This window comes from Cupressus sempervirens, chromosome 4 (genome assembly GCF_028749045.1).
Source record: "Cupressus sempervirens isolate cs-2001-9-10 chromosome 4, ASM2874904v1, whole genome shotgun sequence".
Lineage (NCBI taxonomy): Eukaryota > Viridiplantae > Streptophyta > Pinopsida > Cupressales > Cupressaceae > Cupressus > Cupressus sempervirens.
This window is the reverse complement of record NC_143121.1, coordinates 677,969,720-677,995,970: the sequence shown is the minus strand read 5'-3', so window position 1 is coordinate 677,995,970 and position 26,251 is coordinate 677,969,720. Positions and strand designations below refer to the sequence as shown.

The window sequence follows — 26,251 nt, the reverse complement described above, 5'->3', positions numbered from 1 at the left end:
TGTTAGAATGCGTCAATCACTTCAATTCTAAAAAAAAGAAAAACAGTTATAAATGTTGATGTGAAAGTTGTTTGTCTTGAGATCATTGAGAAGGTTTTCAAAGTGCCAGAAAATCCAGAATGTGCAAATCTAACAAAGGAGAATTCACAACTGTGGAATGAGAAAAGCTTGACAACATCAAGTTTTCAAATGAGAACTGGCAATTCATCCAAGAGAATCAGGAGGCTGTGAAAAAATGCAACACCGTAGTTATCCAAGTGAATGCAATGGTTCAGAAATTGAACTCCTCATAGCTTCAGCATCTTCATCATCTTGCTTAAGTGTGTGTTCAACTTTGTAGTTCAAAAGACATGATTGTGTGTAACTGACTTGCATGCAATCGAGTTACACATACCTTCAATCGTGTAATTGAATAAGTCTTCTTTCTTGATTGACTTAGTCAAGGTGATTGAGTTTTTCCCACCTTTTTCTCTTCTTCTCTCTCACTCCTTTGCCTATACAAGGGAGTGTCTTCCATTGTAAATATTATCTTTTTATACGCAAGAAAGCTCTGCAGAAGTTATGCAAATATAATTGTGAATTGTTTGTGCAAGTTTTAAAGAGAAAGTGAATAAAAGAAGCAATTTCACTTGAAGTTGTCTAGAAACAATTGTGGTGATATGAATTGGAAGTTGTGACTGCAATTGTACTACTTTCTTTAGTTCATGCAAATATTGTTTATATCTAGAGCAAAGTGAATATAAGAAGCAACTTGTTTTCAAGCTGTGACTGGAAACGATTGCAGTGGTATAAATTGGAAGTTGTGACTACAATTTGTATTACTTTCATTTCATGCATCTTATTAGAATCAATTACTTTCATGTATGTGTGCTAAAATAACTTATAGGTTTAAAATTTAGAAGTCATCATTTCTGAAAGTTTGTGTCCTCCATTGGTGGTGGTGGAATTAGATGTACAAATCACCTACTTTTGGAAGTGCGTGTGCCCCAATGGTAGAGACTCATCTTTGAAGGATTGCATAGGACTCTGTGAGATCCCTAGCCATCCACATAGTATAGAAAAATTGACATAGATCTAAGCTAGTACAATTACAATCAGCCTATGAGTTAATTGATTTTATCAATATCACTATTCCAATTTAAAGATAGAAGCGTAGTTAAGAGATTCATCTTGCCCATTACCTACTCCGCAAGTAAGTGGATTCTTTCCTAAAAATAGAGGAAAGAATATTGGTAACACCCTTTTCAACCTCTCTAAACTTCTTGCTTACCTTGAGTTGATCAAAGTAACAGTGAGAAGGGGGAACCTTCCATTTAAGGTAGGAGAGAATTTGTCTCACATGCTGTGGCTGGAAGTCTTGTTTTGTGACAGAAGTTTTACAACCGTCGGTTGCAAAATATCCACCCAACACACATGGTCATCACAACAGTCTTCATAAAAAAAACTCATCCATACAAAAAATCACCTTATCATAGTGTAATTAGACAATACAATTGACCTTCAAAAGGACAATTAGCCCAAACAAGCAGCTGACCCTGCACAAAAATTGATGAGAGCAATTTTTTTTCCTCCCAAAAGGATTGGAATAGTATATCCTCTCCCATGGATTCCTCGATCTGAATTAGCATGCCCTCGAGTATCCTTGCTCTAAGACCAACTGTTAGAAGAACAAATGCATAGAGACGGAAAATTGAACAGTAAACATTTCACTGTGTGTAAGCTTGCATTTATTATTGTATGAGAATGTGGTGGTTGTGAGTTAAGTTGTATAAGTTAATTTGCAGACATAATTAACATGCTATTACTATCACATTAGCATTAGCAATATGACAATGTACAAATTACAGTGTTCGCATTATATATGCAATATAATCATCTCCTAAAAAATTGAAAAGAGTGCAACAAAATCTAATATGGTAGGGCCTCAAAAACCAAAACCTAGCTGGGATTAATTGCTAGGGAAAAGAAAATGTTGAATTATAAGTTATTTCTCAAAGATTGAAAGACATATCTTCCTGCTCAACATCAAAAGTAGTTCCTGCATGGATGAATAACATTAGAGACAATGGTATAAGCCCCTGGTAACATTGATATAAAGAATGCTCAAGGGCTAAAGGAATTAAGTCATTTGCTTTGAAAGCCAACATGTTATGGCTCTAGCCATTCTTGTTCCAACCTCTCCTTCAGTTCCTTACCCTGTATGCTCCCCCAAATATGCAGCCACACCACTTGATTTTGCTCAAATTTGATCTTCTATTTGACGATGATGATGATGATCACATTGCACCTCCTACTTCTAATGTTAGCACTTCTACTCTCCAACCTAATTGGTGGGCTAAGACAATTGGTGATCTTCACGATGATGAGCTCATCCAGGGTAGAACTACTCGGAAGAAGAGCAAACCTTTTGATTTCGTATATTTTACTTGCATGACCAACATTCATAGTGTGTATGAATCTCAAACATACACAAAGGCAATGTGGATACCTAAGGGGAAAGAAGCTATGCAAACTGAGGATCATAGCGAGTTGAAAAATAGCACGTAGGTTCTGTCAAATCTTCCTTTAGTAAAGAAACCCATCGCTTGCAAATGGGTCTACGAAGTTAAATACAAAGTTGATGGTACTTTAGATAAGTGCAAGGCTTGTATTGTTGCTAAAGGCTTCTCTCAACACGAAAGAATTCATTATAAAGAGACGTTTTCTCCCACTGTAAAGATGAGGACCATCAAATTAGTCTTCGCCATGGTAGCTCAATGTGACTGGAAGGTTCATCAAATGGACACACCTTCCTAAAGGGTGAGTTACAGGAAGAAGTGTCATGACGCAACCTCTTGGATTCAAGGTTGTTGGTAATAACACAAGGTACTCAAACTAGTAAAAGCACCCTATGACCTCAACTAGGTTGCTCGTGCATGGTACGTGAAAATTGTTAAGTACCTCACAGATTGAGGTTTCAAGAGGAATCCTTCTAGCTCAATTTGTATGTCAAAGACTATTGGCAGTGATATCAACATTCAGGTTATATATGTTGATGATTTAATCATCACTAGCAGATCCAAATTGTTGATTTGGAGAGTCTGACAAAATATTTGTCAATTTTTTTACATGACCAACCATGGACTTCTTCACTACTACCTATGTGTTGAGGTTTCACAACAGTCACATGGCATCTTCATCTCTAAATCTAAGTATGCACATGCTCTGCTGGAAAAATTAAAAATGCAGGATTGTAAACCTGTATCTACACCTATGGAGTTGGTTTGAAGTTATCAACCGAATCTTGTTCTCCTATTGAGAATGAATCCACATTCAAACAACTAGTGGGAAGTTTGATATATCTCACCGTCACTAGACATGATCTCAACTTTGTAGTGAGTTAAATATCTCGCTTCATGACAACTCCCACTTCATATCATTGAACTATAGCAAAGCGCATCTTGTGCTATGTCAAGGGCACTCTTGATTTTGGTATCCTCTATGGACAAACCAAAGATGCCCAACTCATTAGTTATATAGACTCGAACTGGGGAGGCTTTGTTGATGACAAAATTTCTACTTACAATAATGTTTCCAATTTGGGCACAAGTGTTATCAATTGGACCAGTAAGAAAAGGTAGGTCGTATCTCTTTCCTCAACGAAAGTTGAATATTGGGGAACAATCACAAAAGGTTGTGAGGCAATTTGGCTTTGTAGGATGCTTTTCAACATCCACATGTCTCAAGTAGGCCTTCACCCCTCTCTTGCGACAAACAAGAGATCCTCAAACTTGCCAAAAATCCAATCTTCCATGAGCGCACTAAGCATATTAATTTTCATTGTCATTTTATCCATCGGCTAGTTGAAGATGGATCCATGGATTTGCAGTTTATTCCTACAACTGACCAAACTATTGATATTCTCACCAAATCCTTACCTCCAAAGAGTTTGTTACATCCAAGGAGCAGCTTGGTGTCCTTGATAAGTTGATGATTAAGGGAGGGTATTCGAATAATATATCCCAAGTTAATTTATTTCTATTTTAATGGTCACTTTTACATTGTTTCAATTATTTGTATGTTTCTTTTTAGAAACATCTCGTTTGTAAACTCTATGAGAACAATTTGTTATTTGTAAATGAATCATTCAATGTTTTAGCAAATATTTGTCTTATACTACTAACAATTCCAAGATTCCCTTGATAATAATAATATCTAAATTTCCTTTTAATGCTAGATGATATCTAATATTAATTCAAAATGTGTCTTTTTTATAATAAGCATGTCAAACTTTGTTGGGTAGGGTGCAGTTAGCTGTCCCCGAGACAGTTGAGAGCTGCCTAGATGTTCCCTAGCTGTCGCAAAGACAGCTAGTCATCCCCTAAAGTTTCTGAAAGTTTCAAAAATGCTTGTTTAAAAAGGTATGAAAAGGGGGCAGTTAGAAGACATTTCCTGGGTGTCCCTGACTCCCTAGGATGTCCCCTACAAGAAATGAGGGTGCTAGGGTGGGGGATGCATCTCTACAGAGCACTAGATATGTTTAGTCTGATATTCGAGCAAAAATTCGAAGAATATAAAGTTTATAAGGTTTCTACAGCACTTGCTGCTGTTTAAAGGAGGAATCGCCATATTTCAGCTGTAGAGACCCCTTGAAAGACACTAATTGTGAGATTGGTGATCTTCTAATGTAAATATTAGCATTTGATGAACATATGGTGTTATAATGAAAGATACATAAAATATCAGTTCGTCTATTGCATGAATTTTGATGTATAACATAACAGTTGCTGTCATAATTGTATCTTTACATTAAATACCAGTAGGGGTTGTGTTGCCCAATCGTTTATCATGAAAACTAAATTTTTTTAAACGTCCATTAATTGTTCATGCCCGCAAATATTTGTGAATATGTCCATGATAATAAAAGATAGTTACAGCTGTTCCTAAGCACTAAATTCAGAAATATCAGATGGTTGTTCTACCAACAGTTTGACAAATTGTCTTGGAGTAGGAAATCAGAAAGTTTGCAAGTTTGTTGGAATATGTTGGTAGGGGCAATGGACCATATTATGAACCCAACTTGTTATTTTGATTTAGCTAATACAATGCCGTAAAACCTATCTATAAACTTATGGGGCATTTTTTAATTTTCAAAATTTTAAGTCATAACTTGATTATATAAGCAAAAAAAATTAATAAATCATAATTTACTTTCATAATTCCCTGCTCAGCTCAATCAGAAATCGAGTTCAGATCGAGTAACTATTTTTTTCCTCCAACTGCTAACACAATTCCTGAAGCTGTCAATTTTTTCTCTGAAAAAACTATAATGTGGATGCCTCTTGCCCAATTGCTAGATTGGGCCCGGGTACAGATCCCTTCCCTATAAAACGAGGAATCCTTGAGTCAACACCTGAGATTGCTTCATATTTGTGAACTCTACCCTTGCTGCAGATCTCTGATTCAATCAATTTGAAGTGGAAACAGCATAAAACCACCATCTCCCTCTCAATTCTGATGCAGACATGATTGTTAGGGTTGTTTTAATAAAAAATTAACTATAGTTTCAAGTTTTCCAATTTACCTATAAAATACTCTCTTTTTTTTAATTATTTTAAAAGTAATAGAACACTGGATTGGTTACGGCACACTCAAGGACGCTCATTCTTCAGTAAACATCTATTCCAGCCTCACTCAGGACCTACTGCTTTATGGCCTCAACACCCAAGTTTTTGAAGGTTCGGAGCTTCCTTAAAACTTAAGAGCAATAATATTACAACAATAGAGCATGTGCATTAAAGGTCATTATGGCTGTGGCGACAAGTGTTTTAATTTGGGCGTTGGTGATGAGTCTCTGCTCCTCAACCCACCACACATCATCCAAAGTACAGCTGTCTCTCAATTCCATAACTCCCACTCTAGTTTTAAAAACAAAAACATAAAAGGTTTTCTGGGCTACACTGGTCGGTGAAAATGCATTTCTTCCATCATTTAGATTATATTAATATTGAAGACATTATTCTGCTATTTTATAATTCTTATTAAATTCTCGGCATTTTTAGTTTCCTGATTAAATGAATTTCAATTAAAATTTGGGTCTCCAAAGTCAATCCCTAAAGTATTTTTAGCTACCATGTGAAAACTCATTTATTAAATTGGCTGTTATATTAAGGAGTGTTCTATAATGTGAGCTGGGGGGTGTGAGCCTGTAGTGGTATCATTCAGTGAAGTGGATAAGCATTTGTGGCAAATGGACAATCCAACAAAAAAAATACCTCTGGATTGAAATGACTTGTATAGCAACACATTTGGACCTTTTAAGACAAGTTATATTATTAGAAGTAAAATTGCTACATAAAAACTTTAAAAACTGAATTGTACATGGTAGCACATTAATTTTTTTAAACCATTTGAGAGACAATTGTTTTATTAGTAAAAGAGAATTTGAATAAATGACAACCATATTGTGTGTGGATTTCATTTGATAAGTTTGCACTACCTGCGTGTTAATTTTATTTCATATTGACAGAATTAAATTCTTTGAAGTTTAATGTAAAGCATCTCATTCGATAATATGAAGCTGATATTCCCATGGCCAATTGAGATAAGGTCAAGTGAGGGTATAAAAAAAAACAGCACATTGTGAAGCATTAATATAGCTTACTTAATTCCTTCCAATATTGTCAATTAATCAAATTTGATATGGGTCCGTAAATGTCTCATGGATTGTTTAAGATATCAAGGTCGTGAAGAGACTTGCTACGACAAACAACCTTGGTGTTATAAACAATTTCTTTCTGCATGGAAAAAATTAAGTTTGTTGCATCAATAATATTCTCAGAACACAAAATTAAATGACTAGATCATCATTTGACACATTCAATAGCAAATCAAGACAGACACAAATAAATTGCAAGCACAACCTTCATGAATTTCCTTCTTGCCATCCTCCATTTTGATATCCCTCTCCGACCTGCAAAATTGTACATTTTTTCAGGGCAAACCAATAAACGAATGTAATTTATATTTTCTATTATAACATCAAAAATACAAAGGTAATACTTACCCTCCATGCATGCTTGCTGCAATGCTATTTTTCTGATTTGAAGATATTGACAAATCAGAACTTGTAATCTGGCTCACGAAAAGATCATCTGCACATAAAGTTGCAACTGCTGCACTTGCTGCAGCTTCTGCAACATGGGAGCCAGCCATCGCAGACAAAAAGGCTACCTAATATATTTGGAAAAAGGCCAAGCTCAGTGTAATTCAAAAATTATTTTGATAAGAAACACAGCTAATTGAGTGCTCGAGCCTGGCAATATAAGCTAGATGAAATATCTTCCTAACCTGAGCCATTATTGGATTACTGGCATCAGCAAATGGGGTGAGATGCCTCCGTTTAAAGGGAGGGCATGATACATCATCATCTGTAGATTGCATGTCATCATAGGTATTGTCATCCTTGTGTTCGTGCATGCTAGTGTCTTTGGGACTGGAAAAGTGTTTGATTGTTATACTTTCCCCACTAGCGTAACTAGATACTCTATCACTGGATTCCTTGCCATAATCACCCATAAACTCTTCTCCAAATGGAAGCTGTATGAATCTAGTGACACAATCAGCCTCGCTCTTTGTACCAACATGTTGCGCAACACGTTTCCAGTCATCGTTATAATGCATTATACCTTCCAGAAGAAGTAATGTCTCTTGATCTGTCCATTGAACACCTTTATATTGATTTGATTCTTCTTTTATCTCAACTCGTTTGAAATCAGCAGCAGACAATTCAGGCCCGTAGTTTCCAGTTGCATAGCACTTTGGACAAAGGACAAAATCTGCCTGCCACAGAAGAGTCAAGTCAGCAAAAAAAATAGAATTTCCAAGATATAGTAACGGTTGAATTCTCTTTAATTGTGGCATGTCAGAAAAATTCGCACATGCTTAATTTTTATTTCCATTCCACAGTAGCCATGAATTTGGTGCCAAGTAGACATACACACAATCATGCATTTAGCTAATAAGATTGAGAACCATAAAAAGTACAAGACCAATCCTATAGGAAGTAGTTAAACCAAATTGAAGCCAAGTAGTGTGATCTAAAACCAATCCATTAGAAGGTTCAAATTTGTAAAGTACGGTATTTTAAACCACGCCCCTGTGAAAATGGATGCAATGACAAAGAACGCATGTGAAAGATCATCTAGAAATAAACCCATAATCTTTCTATGGTAACAGACAGCATTTAAAATGCATGTGAACCATCTTCCTAGAAACTACATCATAAAGAATGAAATGTGTGAATAACTGCAGATTTTTGGATATGGATTTGTCCTAAAGGAACTCAACGTGTCATACTATCTACGGCTTCCTGGAAAGTATATTCTGTCCATGTGAAACTTATTGCAAAATGATTTGTATACTTCCTAATTTTGGTAGTTGGCACAGCAACAAAAATCTCTTGGAGGGAAAAACCAGCAAGAAAAAAAAAATTTAAATCAGATTTAAAAATATAATATATGATCAATAAATTTCAAATGGAGTTTAAATATTTAGTTTTTTTTATTTTAATATATAGTAAATAAAAACTTTAAAAATCTAAGTAAATTATAATAAATTCATAATCTTAATAAGTTCAAAATTTTATTTAAATAATTAAATTTGTTCATATTGAAACTAAACAATATTATATTTTTTACTTTTATATATACTAAAAATTTAAACACATTTGTGACTAAATTATCCAATGCAGATTTATAATGGTGCTTAACTACATCTCACATAATATATGGCTTGCAGCTGGACTGTATCTCACAGATTTTTATGTCTCGATCTTCTGAAGCGGGTTTTCCTTTCACACATTGTAGGGTTTCAAGAGTGTTTTTTCACGGGTTTTTTACAGCACCTTTTAACATTGTTTTTCGAGTTTTATTGGCAACTTTTAGGCAACTTTTAGGCAATTTTAATGCAAAAAGTTGTTGACAATCCGGCCAACTATGTTTTTGTGAATCGTGATCAAATTAGGGAAAAAATCATCCACATTCTTGATCCGTAATTAATCATATAAAATCTCGAATTTTTATAATTATTACTTCTTTGGTTGGTCATACTTAACAATCTTGTCAAATTTTTTAATCGATATTCAAGAATTCCTTCACCTACATTTCTTACTTTCATTGTTTATATTTTAATTCCATCATTTGTATTTCATGTTTATTTGGCTAGAATGCATTTAAGAAGACCCTAATCTGCAATTAATCAAATATAATCTTGATTTTTTAAGATTATTGCTTCTTTGGTTGGCCATACATACAATCTTATCAATTTCTTCATAGATATTCAAAAAATTCTTCATTTGTATTTCTTAGTTTCATCATTTGTATTTAAATTTCACCATTTGCATTTCATATTTCATGGGTATTTGTCTACCATGCATTTGCAAAGAGATGGAATAAATATCTTTCCAATATGAAAACTCCCCATACATGACAATCTAAATAAGCATGGTGAAATGTTACAAAGTAACTTCCGTCGTTGTTTTCATACCACCTGACATAATGGGAAAAAATGCAATTTAACATATATCCTAGGATTCTTGTCGATGAAGCTAGGAAAAAAAGGTAAATGGGTTGTTATTCACAATCTAAAGGTTGTCCTCAAGGAATATTTACCACCCGATTGTCAAAGAATCATCCCGAGGCTACTAAATGACATTTGTGCAACCTAAGGATGTCAGGGGGCTCTTTGGTTTTTGACCTTATGATTAATCGTTGGGACAGGAATGGTTCCTTTTGGTCTTCCCTTGGTCTGTTGCTTGATGCCTTTAGATCTTCAAAAATTCCTCACCTTCCTAAGACTCATGAGAGCCTTGTTTGCCCCATTCCAGGCATTTTTGGGTACCGGTGGTTATCTGTGTGTCAAAGGAGACTAGATTCCCTAGTGGTATTTGTGGTTTCAGAGGTGTGGGTTAACCTAGACATGGATAGTATCTAAAGTCAGGTTTTAGTGCTCTGCTCTAATACTTGGGCTAGATTCATGTGGATTCGTATTTGACACACTACCCGTCATCTCAAGGATCCTTTTATCGCAATTCGCTACTTCATGTTGGCTTCCTCTCCCTATGTTGTTATGAATGGCATTGATAGTGACCCCTACAAATGTTCTTTTCGGCAACATCTCGAAGTTTTCGACTGATGGGGGCATTCTCATTCACGGGGATTTTAGTGCCTATACTCAGACTAGGCACACCCCCCTTCGTAATAGAGCTAGAGATTCTTTTTGCACTGAGGATACTACTATTGACTTGTCAAGCCTACATAGATCCTACGTTGACTTCATCGGCCAGCTCACCAAGTACGGCAAACATCTTTAGATTTGTGTGTACTCCACCCTTGTGATCTATAATGGTGTTCACTGCTTTCTGAGATCCCATGCTTTCACTTGTAGACCTCATTATGGTGGGGCCAATGTCATAGATTATGTTATCTCCTCTTAGTTGCCCGCCCCGTCCATCTATCAATTCTCCATCACCCCTCTCCCTCTGCTTGATCACTCTCTTGTTTGCCTTTCCATCTATTGTGCCAACTCCTCCCCCCCCCCCCCCCATCATCTCCTCATTTCCTCTTCCCCTTTTGTTTCCCCCCTCCCCGCACCCTACTCCACTTTGAGGATGGTGATCTTGAGTTCTTTGCTACTCACCTTGGATGGCTTCTTTCCACAAATCTACTCCCCTACTCCCTTGTTTGTGCTCCCCTTCCAAGCATAGGTGTCCTTGTACCATGAACCGCTGGTATGATGAGGATTGTAAGCCTTTCACTATCACCTTTGCCATGACCTTCACCCACCATCACCCATCCTTTCCCTTCTTACGGTTGTTCTATTGCCTCCTCTATTGAAAGAAACACCTTTTCATTTCCCAGCACAAATTTGCTCTTTGCTCCTCCCACTTCCATTCTCCCAAGTTGTTCTAGCGTACTCTATTTCCTAATCACTCCACCCTCCCCCCTGGGCTCGTGCAAAGCACCTTATTTTCCATGTCTCCACTTTGTATGATATTGCAAGCCAGCCTCTTGTCCAGTCCATCCCCCCCTTCCATGTGCCATCTTTTCACTTGTTTGACTGTTTTGTAGGCTATCAAAAACATGAGTAATAGCAAGGTCGCTAATGAGGAGGGTTCTCAAACTGAACTCTTAAAGCATAGTGTCACCATTCTTTGTTCCCATCTCTTTAAGATCTTCAACTGGAGAATTTGTTTGAGCTTCCCTCCCTCCCGGCCCCACCATATTATCCATCTAATCCATAAGGCGGGTCCAACTTTCAACTCTTGTAACTATAGAACTATTATTACCTGCCATACTTTCCCACAGTTGTATGTTATGGTTCTTAATATCCTTCTTTCTAGAGAGCTTGATCAACACCGGGCTAGTGCCAGGTAGCAAGCGGGCTTCAACCAAGATTATTAGACTATGGACCACATCTTGACTCTTCATACTATCATTGAGGCTCGGTTTCGTTTCTCAAAGGTCTATTTTTGCTTTGCTGAATTCTGCAAAGCCTTTGACACAATCCCTATTAAGTTTGTAGCTTCAGTGGGATTGATTCGGTCATGAGATACATTGTTGATTGTAAATCATCATTTAGACAAAAACTCTTGTATATATATTATATTATATTATACCCATGCGAGACACCTCCATGGTTCTTTATATTATATATATGTGGTTATTTATATTATTGTTAATATATTATTATTATCTAATGATGATTAACCAATGAAGAGACATGTCTCCTCTCATATTTATAAGTCTTCAAATTTGCATTTGGAACATACCAATAACAATGGCAATGTTATTACATTTGCAGAAAAATGATCCTAGATATTTCAATAGTGCCTTGGTGGCCACTTTTTCAAAGACTTCAGGACATCGACATCTCAGACCTACTTATTACTGCCAATATGAGACTTTGAGTTGTTTCTAAGTCGTCTTTGAACTCCCACTAGCTTCTCCAAGTTCATTTGTAGCACCATTAGGGTGAAGCGGGGATGTCCCCTATCTCCTACTTTGTTTGGGATTTATATTGGCGAGCTTGAGGATTTCCTTTGTGAGCACCTTCTTATGGGTAATGGTTGCCTTCTAAACCATGTATTGGTTCATACCTTGTTTTTCGCAGACAATGTGATTATTTAGGCATCCTCCCCTGAGGACTTAAAGATACAGTTGAATTGCTTGGCTTCCTTTTGTGATTTGAGATGGTTGATTGTGAACCCAGTACAACCTTGGTAATGGTCTTGACTTGCCTCAAGTCCTCCCATCTTCACTTAACCTTTGGTGGCTCTGCGATTGAAATTGTCTCATCATGTTTTAGTTGGAGGCTTATTATTCAACCGTGTATCCACAAGGGTTTTGGGTCGCTTGCTCTTCTTGACAAAGAGTGCTTCGGGTGTCACTTCCAAGATATCTTGTCCAAGGTTACACTTCTTGACACTCTTGTGTGATCCATGGTTCTCAAAGGTTCGGTGGTTTAGAGGACTTCTCTTTTGGAGTCAGGTTGGACTTCTATTGAGCGAGTCAAATTCTTTATGAGTTGGTTCCATCCATCTTTGTGTTGAGACCAACCACTTGCTTGACAAAGGTGAGAGGATCTAACGACTTTGTACTCTCAACGACGCAGAGCAAATGAAGCACTTTATTTTCTGTTGTCCTATCTATTATGAGATTAAAGGCGAGTTCTATTGTTTCTTCAAAGAGTCTAATTCCCTCTCCTCCTTTAGGTACACCAATCAAAGATGTGTGGCTCTTTATCTTCAAGAGGCTACTCGCTTGAGAGACCACTCTTTTTAGCACCCCTTGCGCCCTTTATCTGATAGCTCGTCACCTCTTTCTTCCCTAGGACGATTCATAGTACCAAAAGGCACTTGGACTTGCCTTCTTAGACCCGGTTTGTGAGACCCAGGAGATCCTATTTGCATAGATCCAGATCCTCTCCCTCTACCCATGCGAAACACATCCAAAAGGCAATATTGTTGACACTGCCCCACTACCACTACCACTTCTACGAATTATCCATCTATGCTAGGTTTTCTCTTTGTCTCTTCAGCTTCTTAATCTTGTTTGGCATGGTGGGGTTTCCCTCTTGCTCCTTCCACCCTTCTCGGCTTGTTGAGGTTTCGGCTTGTTTGTCCCTCTCTTTTGTTGCCTTGTTTTTGGTCACCGTTTGGCGTTCCTATTCATGGTTGTATTTTGTGCATCTCTTCAATCCCTTTGACCCGATTGTGGTCATTTGTTAGACATTAATAGATTTTATCTTTATCTTCATCTTTATGAATCTTTGACCATAAGTTAGAGACTAAATTGCTTTCTCAAGTTGTGATGAAATCAAAGAATAAAACTGCTGGAACAAAGCAATTTAGATTCAAAAACAAAATTGTGCAAACTCCTCGAATAAGCTATTGGATCTCTCTCTCTCTCTCTCTCTCTCTCTCTCTCTCTCTCTCTCTCTCTCTCTCTATATATATATATATATATATATATATATATATATATCTGTTTGTACATATATGTATATGTGTGTGTGTGTGTGGATGTGTATATCAACATAAAAAAACTGGCCAAACCTAATAAATCTGGAATCCCAATTTGGGTTTGAGTCCAGCTAGATTATTTTAAACAAGCTCACTACAGCTGGGTTCAGCCTAAGTTGCTGTTTCAGATTAGGGTTTGAAAATTGTTCTATTTTTTCTTGGTGGCTTCCAAATAGTTCTAGACTTGTTCGTACGAAAAATCTTGTTTTTTTCAAATATATAGACACACACAGCAGCAGCAGCAGCAGCAAATCAGTTCATACACCACTATGCCAATATTAAAGCAATGTAGTAAAATAGACCACAATATATATTCATGTTTTAGTCCAAACCACATAACAAAATGCCAGCACACACCATATCAATGTTTCAGTACAAAAATGATAATGTCAACATTAACAATCATCCATCACTGATCAAATTATTAGATATTATAATGTTTCTTTAATGGTCATCTTAGTTAGTCTTTAGTTTATTAGGTAGTTTCTATTTTCCTCTTTAATTCACGATTGTTTCTTTTAGAAACATCGTCTTTGTAAATATATATAAGGAGCATCATTGATTTACCATAAAATGGCATTAGAGTAGGTCGATGAGATTTCATAAAATTTGGCAAATTTTTAAAGGAAAATTCAAGCCTCTTTTGATGTGAATTTTTTTCCAAAAATTTTCTTTTCGATTTTTGGAAATAAAAATCGTTAAGAGGTATTTTATGGAACTTTTGTGGTTCGTCTTTGAGGATTAGTGGTAGACTCATCTCGATGGCAGAGTCAGTGGCAGGCTCTTGTCTCTTGTTGCACAGCATTCTAAAGAAGGGGACACCCCTTCTCTGTTCTTTTATAGAGGAATTTTGGCTTCTTAGTCATTTACAATTTGCAGATGCAAGGAGGGTTTCAGCAGCAGCAAAAAGTTTTGAAAAATTTGTGACCAAAAGACATTAGTTGGACAATGACCATTAAAGGAGGGTATTAGAATATTATAATGTTTCTTTAATGGTCATCTTAGTTAGTCTTTAGTTTATTAGGTAGTTTTTATTTTCATCTTTAGTTCACGATTTTTTTTTAGAAACATCGTCTTTAAAAATCTATATACAGAGCTTTCATCTCCTTTGTTTAATACAACTACAATAGCATCAATTTACCATAACACAAATATCATCATCTAATTGTGGCAAATTGGATGTATAAATAGTGCCACAGGCATCAATGCTATGTAATGTCCTTTCTTGACATTCACCCTAAGTTCGTCTCTAATTCCCAACTTAATGTTTGGAATATTGAGGATAACTTATAAATATGTTTAGGATTTCTTCCTATCAAAAATACACAAGGTTAATGAACATACAAGTTCTCTACAATAACTAATATATATGAAGATTGATAATTTCATTTAAGAGAACAAAGCCTATTTAACTTTATATTCTTCCCATATAATAATACTCTTTGTTTTATTTTTTTTGAATTTTCTTATTTCTATATTTCTCACCCGATGCCCCTTTAAATCACCACCCAACTCTCTCTACTCATATCCTCTCTTTATATGTTCTACTTGATGCCATTTTTGTCACTTTATTTCATGTGCTTTTCATTTCCTTCGATGCTCTTTTATTAAGGTTTTGATGTCAACTATTGTATCTCCCAAACTCCCTGTTGAATTTCTTGCATATAATATATCATATAACAAGTATGGTGGTAACTCACATGATTTCCTTGTGCTTTATTGGCTGCTTTTTTTTATGTTGTATGTCCTCCTCATCAGTTTCTTTTTATGTTCCACTGTCTTCCTTGGCTTATTTTCTCATTTGATGGTATTAATATAGGCTTCCATGGGGTGCAACGTCCCTTCATGGTGGACCCCAACCTAAAGGGAGAGCCACTTTTGATTTTTTATGTTATCTATATATTATTTGCATTTAATAATTAAAGGGATGTTTAATGTTTTTAGATAAAAAATTAATATTTGGGTATGATAATAATGAGTTACTAATATAAATGTGAATGAATGTATAGATACATATACATGTATATATATGTGTGTGTGTGTGTGTGTGTGTGTGTACATAGATATATATAATATGTATGCTAATATTAATTTTCAATTTTCTTATGTTTGAGCAGTTCATTTATCACGGTCATTCAATGTCAACTCTTTCCTCGATGGCTTGAGAATGTAATGGTCCTGTAGCATAATCAAGGTGTTCTAATTACACGGGTTGTTTGCTATCGCTTGACCATTTTGTGCAATCTTATTGACTCGATATTATTCAATGATTACATTATCACATTAGGATAATGATATATTGGAATGGCATTAATAATTACCATTCATATATATGAGATAGATAAATGATGATATCATGTGTTACATTGTGATTCAATATTTATTTAGTGTTTTAATCATTTATAATTGTGGGGTTCCATTTTAGGGGGCTCATGATAATCCGCCCTTCCCTAAATTGCTTGTCCTCAAGCAATGACAATTAATACAAATCTTACCATGAAAAATCAATATATACAGAGATGCAAGAAAACACAAAGCATACACAAATTATACATCTAATGCATGAGGACAAGGAGTTGACACATGAATGCATAAAGACACGAAGCATACACGATGTAAACATATAATATACACATTGTTCAATTCCTTGAATAATCCTATAATTTACATTTTTGGGGTTAGAGAAATAATTTACAAAATTTTACTTCGTTATACTTTTTCATTCTGAACCCTACAACCACAAGGTAACCATTAGTACATACCTATGTGTATATATAAATTTCAAAGAAAAGTTGTGGCATAATAAACTACTCCAAGCCATTCCACAAGCCCAACAACAAAACTTTGCCCCCCTTGCAATTGGTGGTAGGTATTAGCCATGCATATGAGGTGGTCTACTTAGAAAGATTCATGGTTTCTTATGGAGAATCAGTTTGACATGGTGTAAATATTCCTCGACCTATCTAAGCCCAAGAGTGAATTATTGGTCCCCTTGGCCTCAACGGCGCCACTTTGGCAATCCAACAAGGTTGCCTACTTAAAGAGCAGTCTTAACCTTCTTGTCCCAATCTAAGCCCAAGAGCAAAACTTTGGCCCTCTTGGCCTTGATGGAAACACCTTGGAATCCATTAAGGTGGTCCACTTAGATGGTAATCTTACTCTTCTTAATTTTCCAACCTAAGACCAACCGAGAAACTTTAGCCTTCTTGGCCTTGATAGCAGCAATTTGGCATCCATCAAGGTGATCTGCTTAGATGGTAATCTTACTCAACTTAATTGTCCAACCTAAGCCCACGAGCCAAACGTTGACCCTCTTGGCCTTGATGGCAACACTTTGGTATCCATCAAGGTGGTCTACTTATATGGTAATTTTACTCTTCTTAGCTATCCAACCTAAGCCGATGAGAGAAACTTTGGCCCTCATAGCCTTGATGGCAGCACTTTGGCATCCATAAAAGGGATCTACTTAAATGGTAATTTTACTCTTCTTAATTGTCCAACCTAAGCCAAAAAGCAAAAGTTTGGCCCACTTGGCCTTGATGACAAGACTTTGGCATCCATCAAGGTGGTTTTCTTAAATGTCAATCTTTATTTTGCTTAGTTGGACAACCTAGGCCCAAGCAAGAAACTTTAGCCCTCTTGGCCCTGTTGGCAATCTTCTTATCCACATATTGTAAGAACAATATATGGAATTGTCATGTCCCCTTTTCAAATAATTAAAAATAATAATCTTTGTTAAGGCAGGCAGGCTCAAAAAGGTGAACTTTCGGCAAAAGGGGCTAATATTTGGAAACCAATGGACTAATAAATAAAAATTATTATTAAAATATGTTTTATTAACCCCTCTTGGACGTGAGTTAGGGTTATGCCCTCTTTTAAGGGATTTGGAGGCATTTTGGGCTTATTCCAGAACTTGATTTTCGCTTATTGCTTGTTGTTCTTCAAAGGCTGTCAAACCTGTGGAGAAGGAGACCCAAGGACGAGAGTTTGTAAGTTTCTAAGAAGGCTAAGGACGGGAGTTTGAAGCCATTCCATGTGCAAGCTTATGCAGAGTTTGCCCTTGTGTTGAACAGTGCAAATTTGTGGATTTTCAGATCTATTAATAATATGTGAAGCTGTGAAGTTTTTGGCACTATTTCGAGCATACCTGATTTGGGGTTTATTGAGAAATTGGTGGATCTTTGAAATATTGGTTGTTTGATTTTAAAAATCTGATTAGAGGCTTGAAATATCATATAAAATCAGAAGAAGGGACATTTCAGTGGTATCAGAGCTATGATCTTGCCAGCCTGAGGGTTTGTAAAAGTTTGCATGCAACCAAGTGAAAGAGAAAAGAGATATTTGCAGCGAGAAAACAATAAAGAAATTTTGATCAAACCTCCAGTGAAAAGTAAAAGTACAAAATCCAAGGAAGGAAAAAGTATGGCTGATCAAGATGAGATGGCAAAGAATTTTTTCCAAGACATCCAAAATACTCAGAAGCAAACAATGGATAGTTTGGCAGAAACTAGAGAGGCTTTGCGGATATTGACAGAAAAACTACAAGGAGTTGCATCTATTAATGAGAAAAGGAGCACTTCAGAGGAGCCAAGAAATCTAAAACCCACACCCTCTAAATCAACAAAAACTATTTTCCTACCTACAGATGAGCCACCAGTACCAAATCCAGACCTTAATCCTGTGGAAGAGGTTACAGGTAACTTGATTGCATTAAGAGCTACTTACAATGGCTTAGATGATGACTTTCGCAGTTCAGTTCCTTTTAGAGAATATGTGGATATGATGAACACTTTGATGCCCAAGAAAGAGTACAGGAGGAAGCATGACGTAAGTGGAAGAGAGCTCAAAAATAAAATAAGCAAGTTTACAGCACCTACTTTTGATGGAACAAATAAAATTTCAGCTAGAGCATGGCTACAAAAATTACAAACCTTCTTCACACTTAACCCCATGAAGGAGAGTGATGCTGTTCAATTTGCAAGTCTACACTTGGAAGATGCAGCCTATGATTGGTGGTATCATGGAATGACTACTCAAGGTCATGATCAGGTAACTACATTTGATGATTTCAGTCAAAGAGTGATAGATAGATTTGACCTCAAAGATGATGAAGAGGACTTTAAAGAATTGTCAAAGTTGAAGCAAACCAAATCAGTTAATGAGTACATAGAAGAGTTTCAAAAAACGGCTGTTATGGTACCTGATATGAGTGAAAAAAGGATTGTTTATCTTTTTTTTGATGGTTTGGAAGATTCTATTAAGGGTTTGGTTAAGGCTTTCTCACCCTCAACCTTACAGGAAGCTATCAAAAGAAGCTTGCAACTTGAAACTTGTGTGCCTATGAAACCAGTCACTAATCAAAAACCCCCAAATCTTGGGCAACATAAGGGGAATTTTCAGAAAAAGATTTTTCCAACACTACCACCAAAAGATGTGATAAATGTGGCAAAAAAGAAGGTAGATGAAAAGACTAGGAGTGAATTACGAAGGAAAAAGCTTTGTTTCACTTGTAGAGAACCATGGGTTCCGGGACACAGATGTTTGGGGAAAGGTCAAGTGCACTATATTGAAGTTGCTTCAGAATCTTATTCAGATGAGCATGAGGAATTTCATGACACTAAGGAGGAGGAAGAAGGAGAGAAAGAAAAAGAAATCAGCAAGGATGGCACTTTAGCAGCATTATCAGGAGTCCCAAGATACCATCCCTTTCGAATTCGAGGGGTACTAGCAGGGCAAAGGTTGACAATTCTTCTTGATAGTGGGGCAACTCACAAGTTTATTGATGAGGGATTTGTCATGAAAAGAGGGCTTAAAGCAGAAGATTTTGAGGGATTCAATGTTACTGTAGTTGATGGATTCACTATGCCTTGCACACGAGTGGTGAAACAACTCAAGATAACCTTAGGAGATTATAAGTTATGTGATGACTTCTATGTGGTTGGAATTGGGGAGACAGATCTTGTATTGGGTGTTCAATGGTTGCACTCTATTGGAGGCTATTACATGAACCATCAAACTATGGAGTTTAAATTTCATTCCAATGGAAAAGAAGTCTTATTGAGAGGCTTACCAAATGGAGCATCTAAGGCTGTCTCTGCAAAGAGGATGGAGAGGACTTTTCAAAGAGGACAATTAGCATGGGCAGCAAGAGTCATAATCCATCCAATAAGCTTTCCAAAGAATCAAAGTAATTTCTATTTTGAAATTCAAAATATTCTTGATAAGCATAGTATAGTTTTCAATGACTTGCCTCCAAGATTACCACCAGATAGAGGTTTTGAGCATGTTATAGAGTTAGAACAAGGTGCCAAACCAGTTATAACAACCCCATACCGCCATCCAAGAGGTTATAAGGAAGAAATTGAAAAAACTATTAAAGAACTCTTGGACATGGGATTCATAAGGCCTAGCTCTAGTCCATTTGCATCATCTATGGTACTTGTCAAGAAAAAGGATGGTACAATGAGAATGTGTATAGACTATAGGGCTCTAAACAAGAAGACCATAAAAAATAGGTATCTCATACCACGCATAGATGAACTCATTGATGAGTTACATGGTGTTGTATACTTCTCAAAAATTGACTTAAGATCAGGGTAACATCAAATCCGAATGAGGAGTGAAGATGTGGAAAAGACTACTTTCAGATGTCACTATGGGCACTTTGAATTTCTTGTTATGCCATTTGGCCTCACTAATGCACCTGCAACATTTCAATCTTGTATGAATAAAGTATTCAGCTAGCATCTTCGAAAATTTGTTTTGGTATTTTTTGATGATATCTTGATTTACAGTAAAACATGGGAAGAGCATCTAAAGCACACAGACACTGTTTTCGGAATCTTGGAGCAGCAATCCTTCTATGCTAAGCTATCTAAATGTGAGTTTGGTTTAACAAAGATCCTATATTTGGGACATATTATAAGTTCTAAACGAATACAAGTTGATCAACAAAAAATCTAGGCAATTTTGGATTGGCCTCCACTCACTAATCTTACACAGTTGAGAGGTTTCTTTGGGTTGTGTAGCTACTATAGGAGATTTGCCAAGGGATTTTCTCAGCTTGCTGCCCCCTTGACTGATTTGACAAAGAAAGGAGCTTTTGTTTGGACAGAAGAGGCACAAAAAACATTTGATAAGCTTAAGGAGGTAATGAATTCATGCCCTGTGCTTGCAATTCCAGATTTCTCTTTACCTTTTGTTGTTGAATGTGATGCTTCTGGAGAAGGTATAGGGGCTGTCCTAACTCAAAGGGGACATCCAATAGCATTTGAGAGTAGAAAATTAAATCAATTAGAGAAAGGTTACTCCATCTATGATAAGGAAATGTTGGCAATCATGCATGCACTTCATAAGTTTAGACAATATTTGGTATGTGGGAGATTCATTGTAAAGACAGACCATAATAGCTTCAGGTTCTTCTTGAACTAAAGGGATTTGAATGATCATCAACAAAAATGGGTAAGCAAATTGCAAGTTTATGATTTTGATATTGAATACATGAAAGGAAAGAATAATGTGGTTGTTGATGCTCTCTCAAGAAAGCCCACTTTGTGTTCCTTAACATCTATCTCTGCTGATTGGAAAGTCTCCATAATTTCAGAGTATGCTAAAGATTCCTTTGCCACCAAGATTTTGGATAAGTTAGTGGATGATAACAGGTACAAGGTTGTTGATGAATTGATTTATTACAAGAACAGGATCTTCTTAGTGTCAGAATCAAAAACTAAGGAGAGGATATTGAGGGCCTTTCATAACACACCTTTGGCTGGTCATCAGGGATACTTCAAAACATACAGGCAAATTCGAGAGCGGTTTTCATGGAAGGGTATGAAGGAGGATGTCCTTAAACACATTAAGGAATGTATGGTATGCCAACAAAGCAAGAGTGAGCAAAATTTTCCTACAGGGTTGTTGCAACCACTTCCTATTCCTGAACAAAAATGGGAAAGTATTTCCATGGACTTTATCACTGAGTTGCCCAAGGTTCAAGGTAAGGATTGCATATATGTGGTGCTAGATAGACTAACTAAGTATGCACATTTCTTTCCTATCACCTCTGATTTCAAGGCATCACAAGTGGCCGAATTGTTCTTCAAGAAAATTTTTAGATTACATGGCTTGCCTAGAAACATTGTCAGTGACCGGGACAGTAGATTCCTCAGCTCTTTTTGGAAGGAGCTCTTTCATTTGGCAGGAACTGAACTCACTCTCAGTACTAGCTATCACCCTCACACAAATGGACAAACAGAGATAGTTAATAAATGGATAGAGGGATATTTGAAGAACTATGTTTCAAATCAACAACAGGCTTGGGTGAAATGGTTGCACCTAGGGGAGTATTGTTACAATACATCTCATCACATGTCTATTGGTATGCCTCCTTTTCGTGCTCTTTATGATTATGATGCCCTTTCCTTTGTTGATCTAGTACTTTCAGATAGTAGAGTACCTGCAGCAAGTGATTTCATCAAGTAAAGCCAAGACATAATAAGGTCCCTCAAGGATAATCTACAACATGCACAGAACCAACAGAAGTTGTATGCTGATAGGAAAAGGACCGAAAGATCTTTTGAGGTGGGAGATTTGGTATTTATTAGGTTGTAGCCATATAAGCAAAGCACCTTGAAGAGGAGTGGGGCAGAGAAACTCAAGCCAAGGTTCTATGGGCCTTATAAAATCATCAAGAAGGTAGGAGAGGTAGCTTATGAATTGGAGCTCCCACCAAACAGCAAAACACATAATATTTTTTATGTATCTTGCCTGAAGAAGATTCTAGGCCAGCAAACCACAATATCTACAAAATTACCTCTTGATGATGAAGGGAAATTAGTTTTAATACCAAAAGAGATTTTGGATACAAGAGAGAAAAGATTGAGAAATAGGAGCATCATAGAGCATTTGGTCAAATGGAAAAGATTACCATTGGAGGATGCAACTTGAGAAGGAGCACACATTCTTGAGAATTCCAACCTTCATTGTTTGAGGACAAGCAATATTTGGGAGGGGAGGACTTGTCATGTCCCCTTTTCAAATTTTTAAAAATAATAATCTTTGCTAAGGTAGGAAGGCTCAAAAAGGTGAAGTTTCGGCAAAAGGGGCTAATCTTTGGAAACCAATGGACTAATAAATAAAAATTATTATTAAAATATGTTTTATTAACCCCTCTTGGACGTGAGTTAGGGTCATGCCCTCTTTTAAGGGATTTGGAAGCATTTTGGGCTTATTCCAAAACTTGATTTTCGCTTATTGCTTGTTGTTCTTCAAAGGCTGTCAAACCTGTGGAGAAGGAGACCCAAGGACGAGAGTTTGTAAGTTTCTAAGAAGGCTAAGGACGGGAGTTTGAAGCCATTCCATGTGCAAGCTTATGCAGAGTTTGCCCTTGTGTTGAACAGTGCAAATTTGTGGGTTTTCAGATCTATTAATAATATGTGAAGCTGTGAAATTTTTGGCACTATTTCGAGCATACCCGATTTGGGGTTTATTGAGAAATTGGTGGATCTTTGAAATATTGGTTGTTTGATTTTAAAAATCTGATTAGAGGTTTGAAATATCATATAAAATCAGAGGAAGGGACATTTCAGGAATATAATAAGATTTTTGGTTTGTCCTTTATAAGCCCAAATGCAAGACCTTGATCCTCTTTGCCTTGATGGCAAAACTTTGGCATCCAACAAGGTGACCTATAGAGATGGTAACCTTATCCCTCCCTTGGCTTTTACCCACTAATTTCATATTCCTTAAACAAGAGTGTGTATTTATACATAAAATATACATATGAATACATGAAGTTTTTACATATGAATACATGAAGTTTTTATGAAAAAAATATTTTTATTGTTAATTTCCACTACTAAAGTTCTAGCTCCTCCAATTTCCATTGGTCTTTTGCCGCTTCGTTACACCCTTAAATGTCTCTAGGATTATGTTTACATTTCTTTTTTGACATTTTCTCTATTTCCTTTTTAGGGGTAGCCTCAATCTATGAGCTTGGCTCCTTTTTTCACATATATGTCTTGGTTCCCATTGTTCTTTGCAAAAAAATATAATTTTTTCCTCTTCAATTCATCAAATTGTCTTTTGAGTTCTCCTCTACATTTATGGACAAGCTCCCATGGATCTTTGTAATGGTAGCATAAGTCCTTTTTCTAGAATTCCCTCCTATAATTTCCTACTTTATTAGAATGCCTAAAATGTTTGTTTGATGCATAGTCCTTGGATCTATCCTTTGTTGGTTGTGTATCAAAGTTTAATGCCTTCTGCATTGCCTCTTCTAAGCTTGTTAACTCTACAGTGCCCATTGTGCCCTTCATTGATTCTTTTAATCCACCTACAAACAAGTAGGTGATTCTTTCTTAAGACACTTTTGGTACCATGGTTGCCAATCTCTCAAACTTAGTAGGAAATTCCTCTGTTGACCCTTCTTGTTTAAGTTGAGATAATCTCTTGAAGTACCATTGCAAGTTTGTTTGATCAAATTGTTATTCGTTTTTGTGTGAATTCATCATAACTTTTTATTTGCTTATGTCCCTAAATGATAAGTCCATGGTACCACCATTCATGTGTTGCTCCAATTAAATGCAGTATTGCAAATTTGATTGTGTTTTCTTTTGTCATAGAGCTTAGTGACAGATAGGTGTCTAACATTTGTACCCATGAACGTGCAATAGATCTTCCCAATGCCTCAAATTTGGGAATGCTCACTTTATATATCTCCTCTTTTAGTATATTTTCCTTTGTTATTTTCCTCTTTTTATTAGATAACCTTGGCATCACAATAGTCTTTAAGAGATATTTCCTCCCTAAGTTCGGGGTTGATTTTGGAGTATGTATTTACAATGGCATCAATATTGTTCATGTGATGGTTGTTCATTCCATCTTGTTCCTCATCTGGTAGGAACGAGGAGATCTTGTTGGCCTAGGGTCCAGTATTCTTGATCGGTTATTATTATTCTCGGGTTGATTATTTTATATTTCTTCTCTTTTTACTCATATTGTAGATGACTTCAAGGAATTGTCGATTTGTCTTACCTTGTTCAATGAGAACTTGGACATTTCTTTCATTTTGCTCTATTGAGAGCCGAGGTAGTTTCAGTTGTTTGTTCCATGAATGCTCTTAATTTATTACTCATTTGGTCGCTCATGGTGGTGGTAAGTTTCCTCCTTTCTCTTTCTAATGCTCTGAGTCCTTTCACTAGTTGGCATTAACTACCTTTCAAAACATGGCAAGAAGGATGCTTTGATAGCACTTGTAATGACCCTTCTTGAGATTCACCCTTTATTCACTTCTAATTCCCAACTTAGTGTTTGGGATATTGAGGATAAGTTATAAATATGTTTAATATTTCTTTCTATTGAAAAATACACAATGTTAATGAATATACAAGTTATTTGGAATAACAAACATGTACGAAGATGATAATTTCATATAAGAGAACAAAGCCTATTTTACTTTATATTCTTCCCATACTTATAATACTCTTTGTTTTAGTTTTTAGATTTTTTCTTAATTCTATATTTCTCACCTAATGTTCTTTAAATCACCATCCAACTCTCTATACTCGTAACCTTTTTAAATGCTTATTTATCCTCTCTGTATATGTCCTAAATGATGCCCTTTTTGTGACTTTATTTCATACGCTTTTCATTTTCTCTGATGCTCTTTTATTAAGCTTTTGATGTCAATTATTGTATCTTCCAAACTCCCTTTTGAATTTCTTGCATATTATATATTAAAAACATGTATGGTGGTCATTCACACGAACTCCTTGTGCTTTATTGGCTGCTTTTTTATGTTCTATATCCTCCTCATCAATCTTCCTTGCCTTATTTCCTTATACGATGGTATAAATATAGGTTTTTAAGGGGTACAATATCCCTTTGAGGTGGACCTTCAGCTAAAGGAGGAATTGCATTTTATTTTAAATGTTAGGTATATGTTATTTGCATTTAATAATTAAATAGATGTTTAATATGTGTAGATATGAATTTAATATTTGGGTATGATAATAATGAGTTACTAATATAAATGTTAACAAATATTATGTATGTATGTATGTATGCTATTATTAATTTTCAATATGTTTGATCAATTCATTTATTACAGCCACTTGAATGTCAACTCCTTCCTCGATGACTTGAGAATGTAATTGTCCCATAGCATAATCAAGGTATAGTGATTACAGGGGTTGTTCGCTATTGCCTAACCATTTTTGTAATTTTATTGATTCAATATTATTCTATTATCCCATTAGGATAATGATATATTCGAATGGTATTATAATTACCATTCATATATATGAGATAGATTAATGATGATATCATGTGCTATATTATGATTATATATTTATTTAGTGTTTTGATCATTTATAATTAGGGTTCCATTTGGGGGGGTCATGACATACTAGCAATGCCAGCATCAAGAGCAGCCCTAATATTCACTAGGTAGCTTGTGATCATCATCAACAACTACAAGTGCATCAAGGTGGGCAATTAACTCTTCCAACTCCTCGTGCTCTAATTCAACATCCCAATGCTTTTGCCTACCCTTTTTAAGGTACTTTCTTTGTGTGTTATGAGCCTCGAGTTCAAATGCACAAAGGCAAAGTTTTACGCCTTTTTGGAGTGTAGTCTATTGTGTTTAATTGAGTGGATAGAGTATGGGCTATGATTCCTCTCAGATGATGATGC

The 26,251-nt window shown here is 36.1% G+C and overlaps 1 protein-coding gene across 2 annotated transcripts in view; it reads right to left on the bottom strand.

Annotated features, from left to right (window-relative positions):
* The window catches only part of SWI3B (switch subunit 3), a 69,890-nt gene that overhangs the window by 17,507 nt on the left and 26,132 nt on the right, over positions 1–26,251 (bottom strand). For both annotated transcript variants that reach the window (XM_089826482.1, XM_089826484.1), the window contains 3 exons: positions 7,330–7,821; positions 7,046–7,212; positions 6,903–6,952 (listed from right to left, as the gene is read on the bottom strand). In XM_089826482.1, coding sequence (XP_089682608.1) covers positions 6,903–6,952; positions 7,046–7,212; positions 7,330–7,821 — 709 coding nt within the window. The remainder of the gene's footprint in view (positions 1–6,902; positions 6,953–7,045; positions 7,213–7,329; positions 7,822–26,251) is intronic.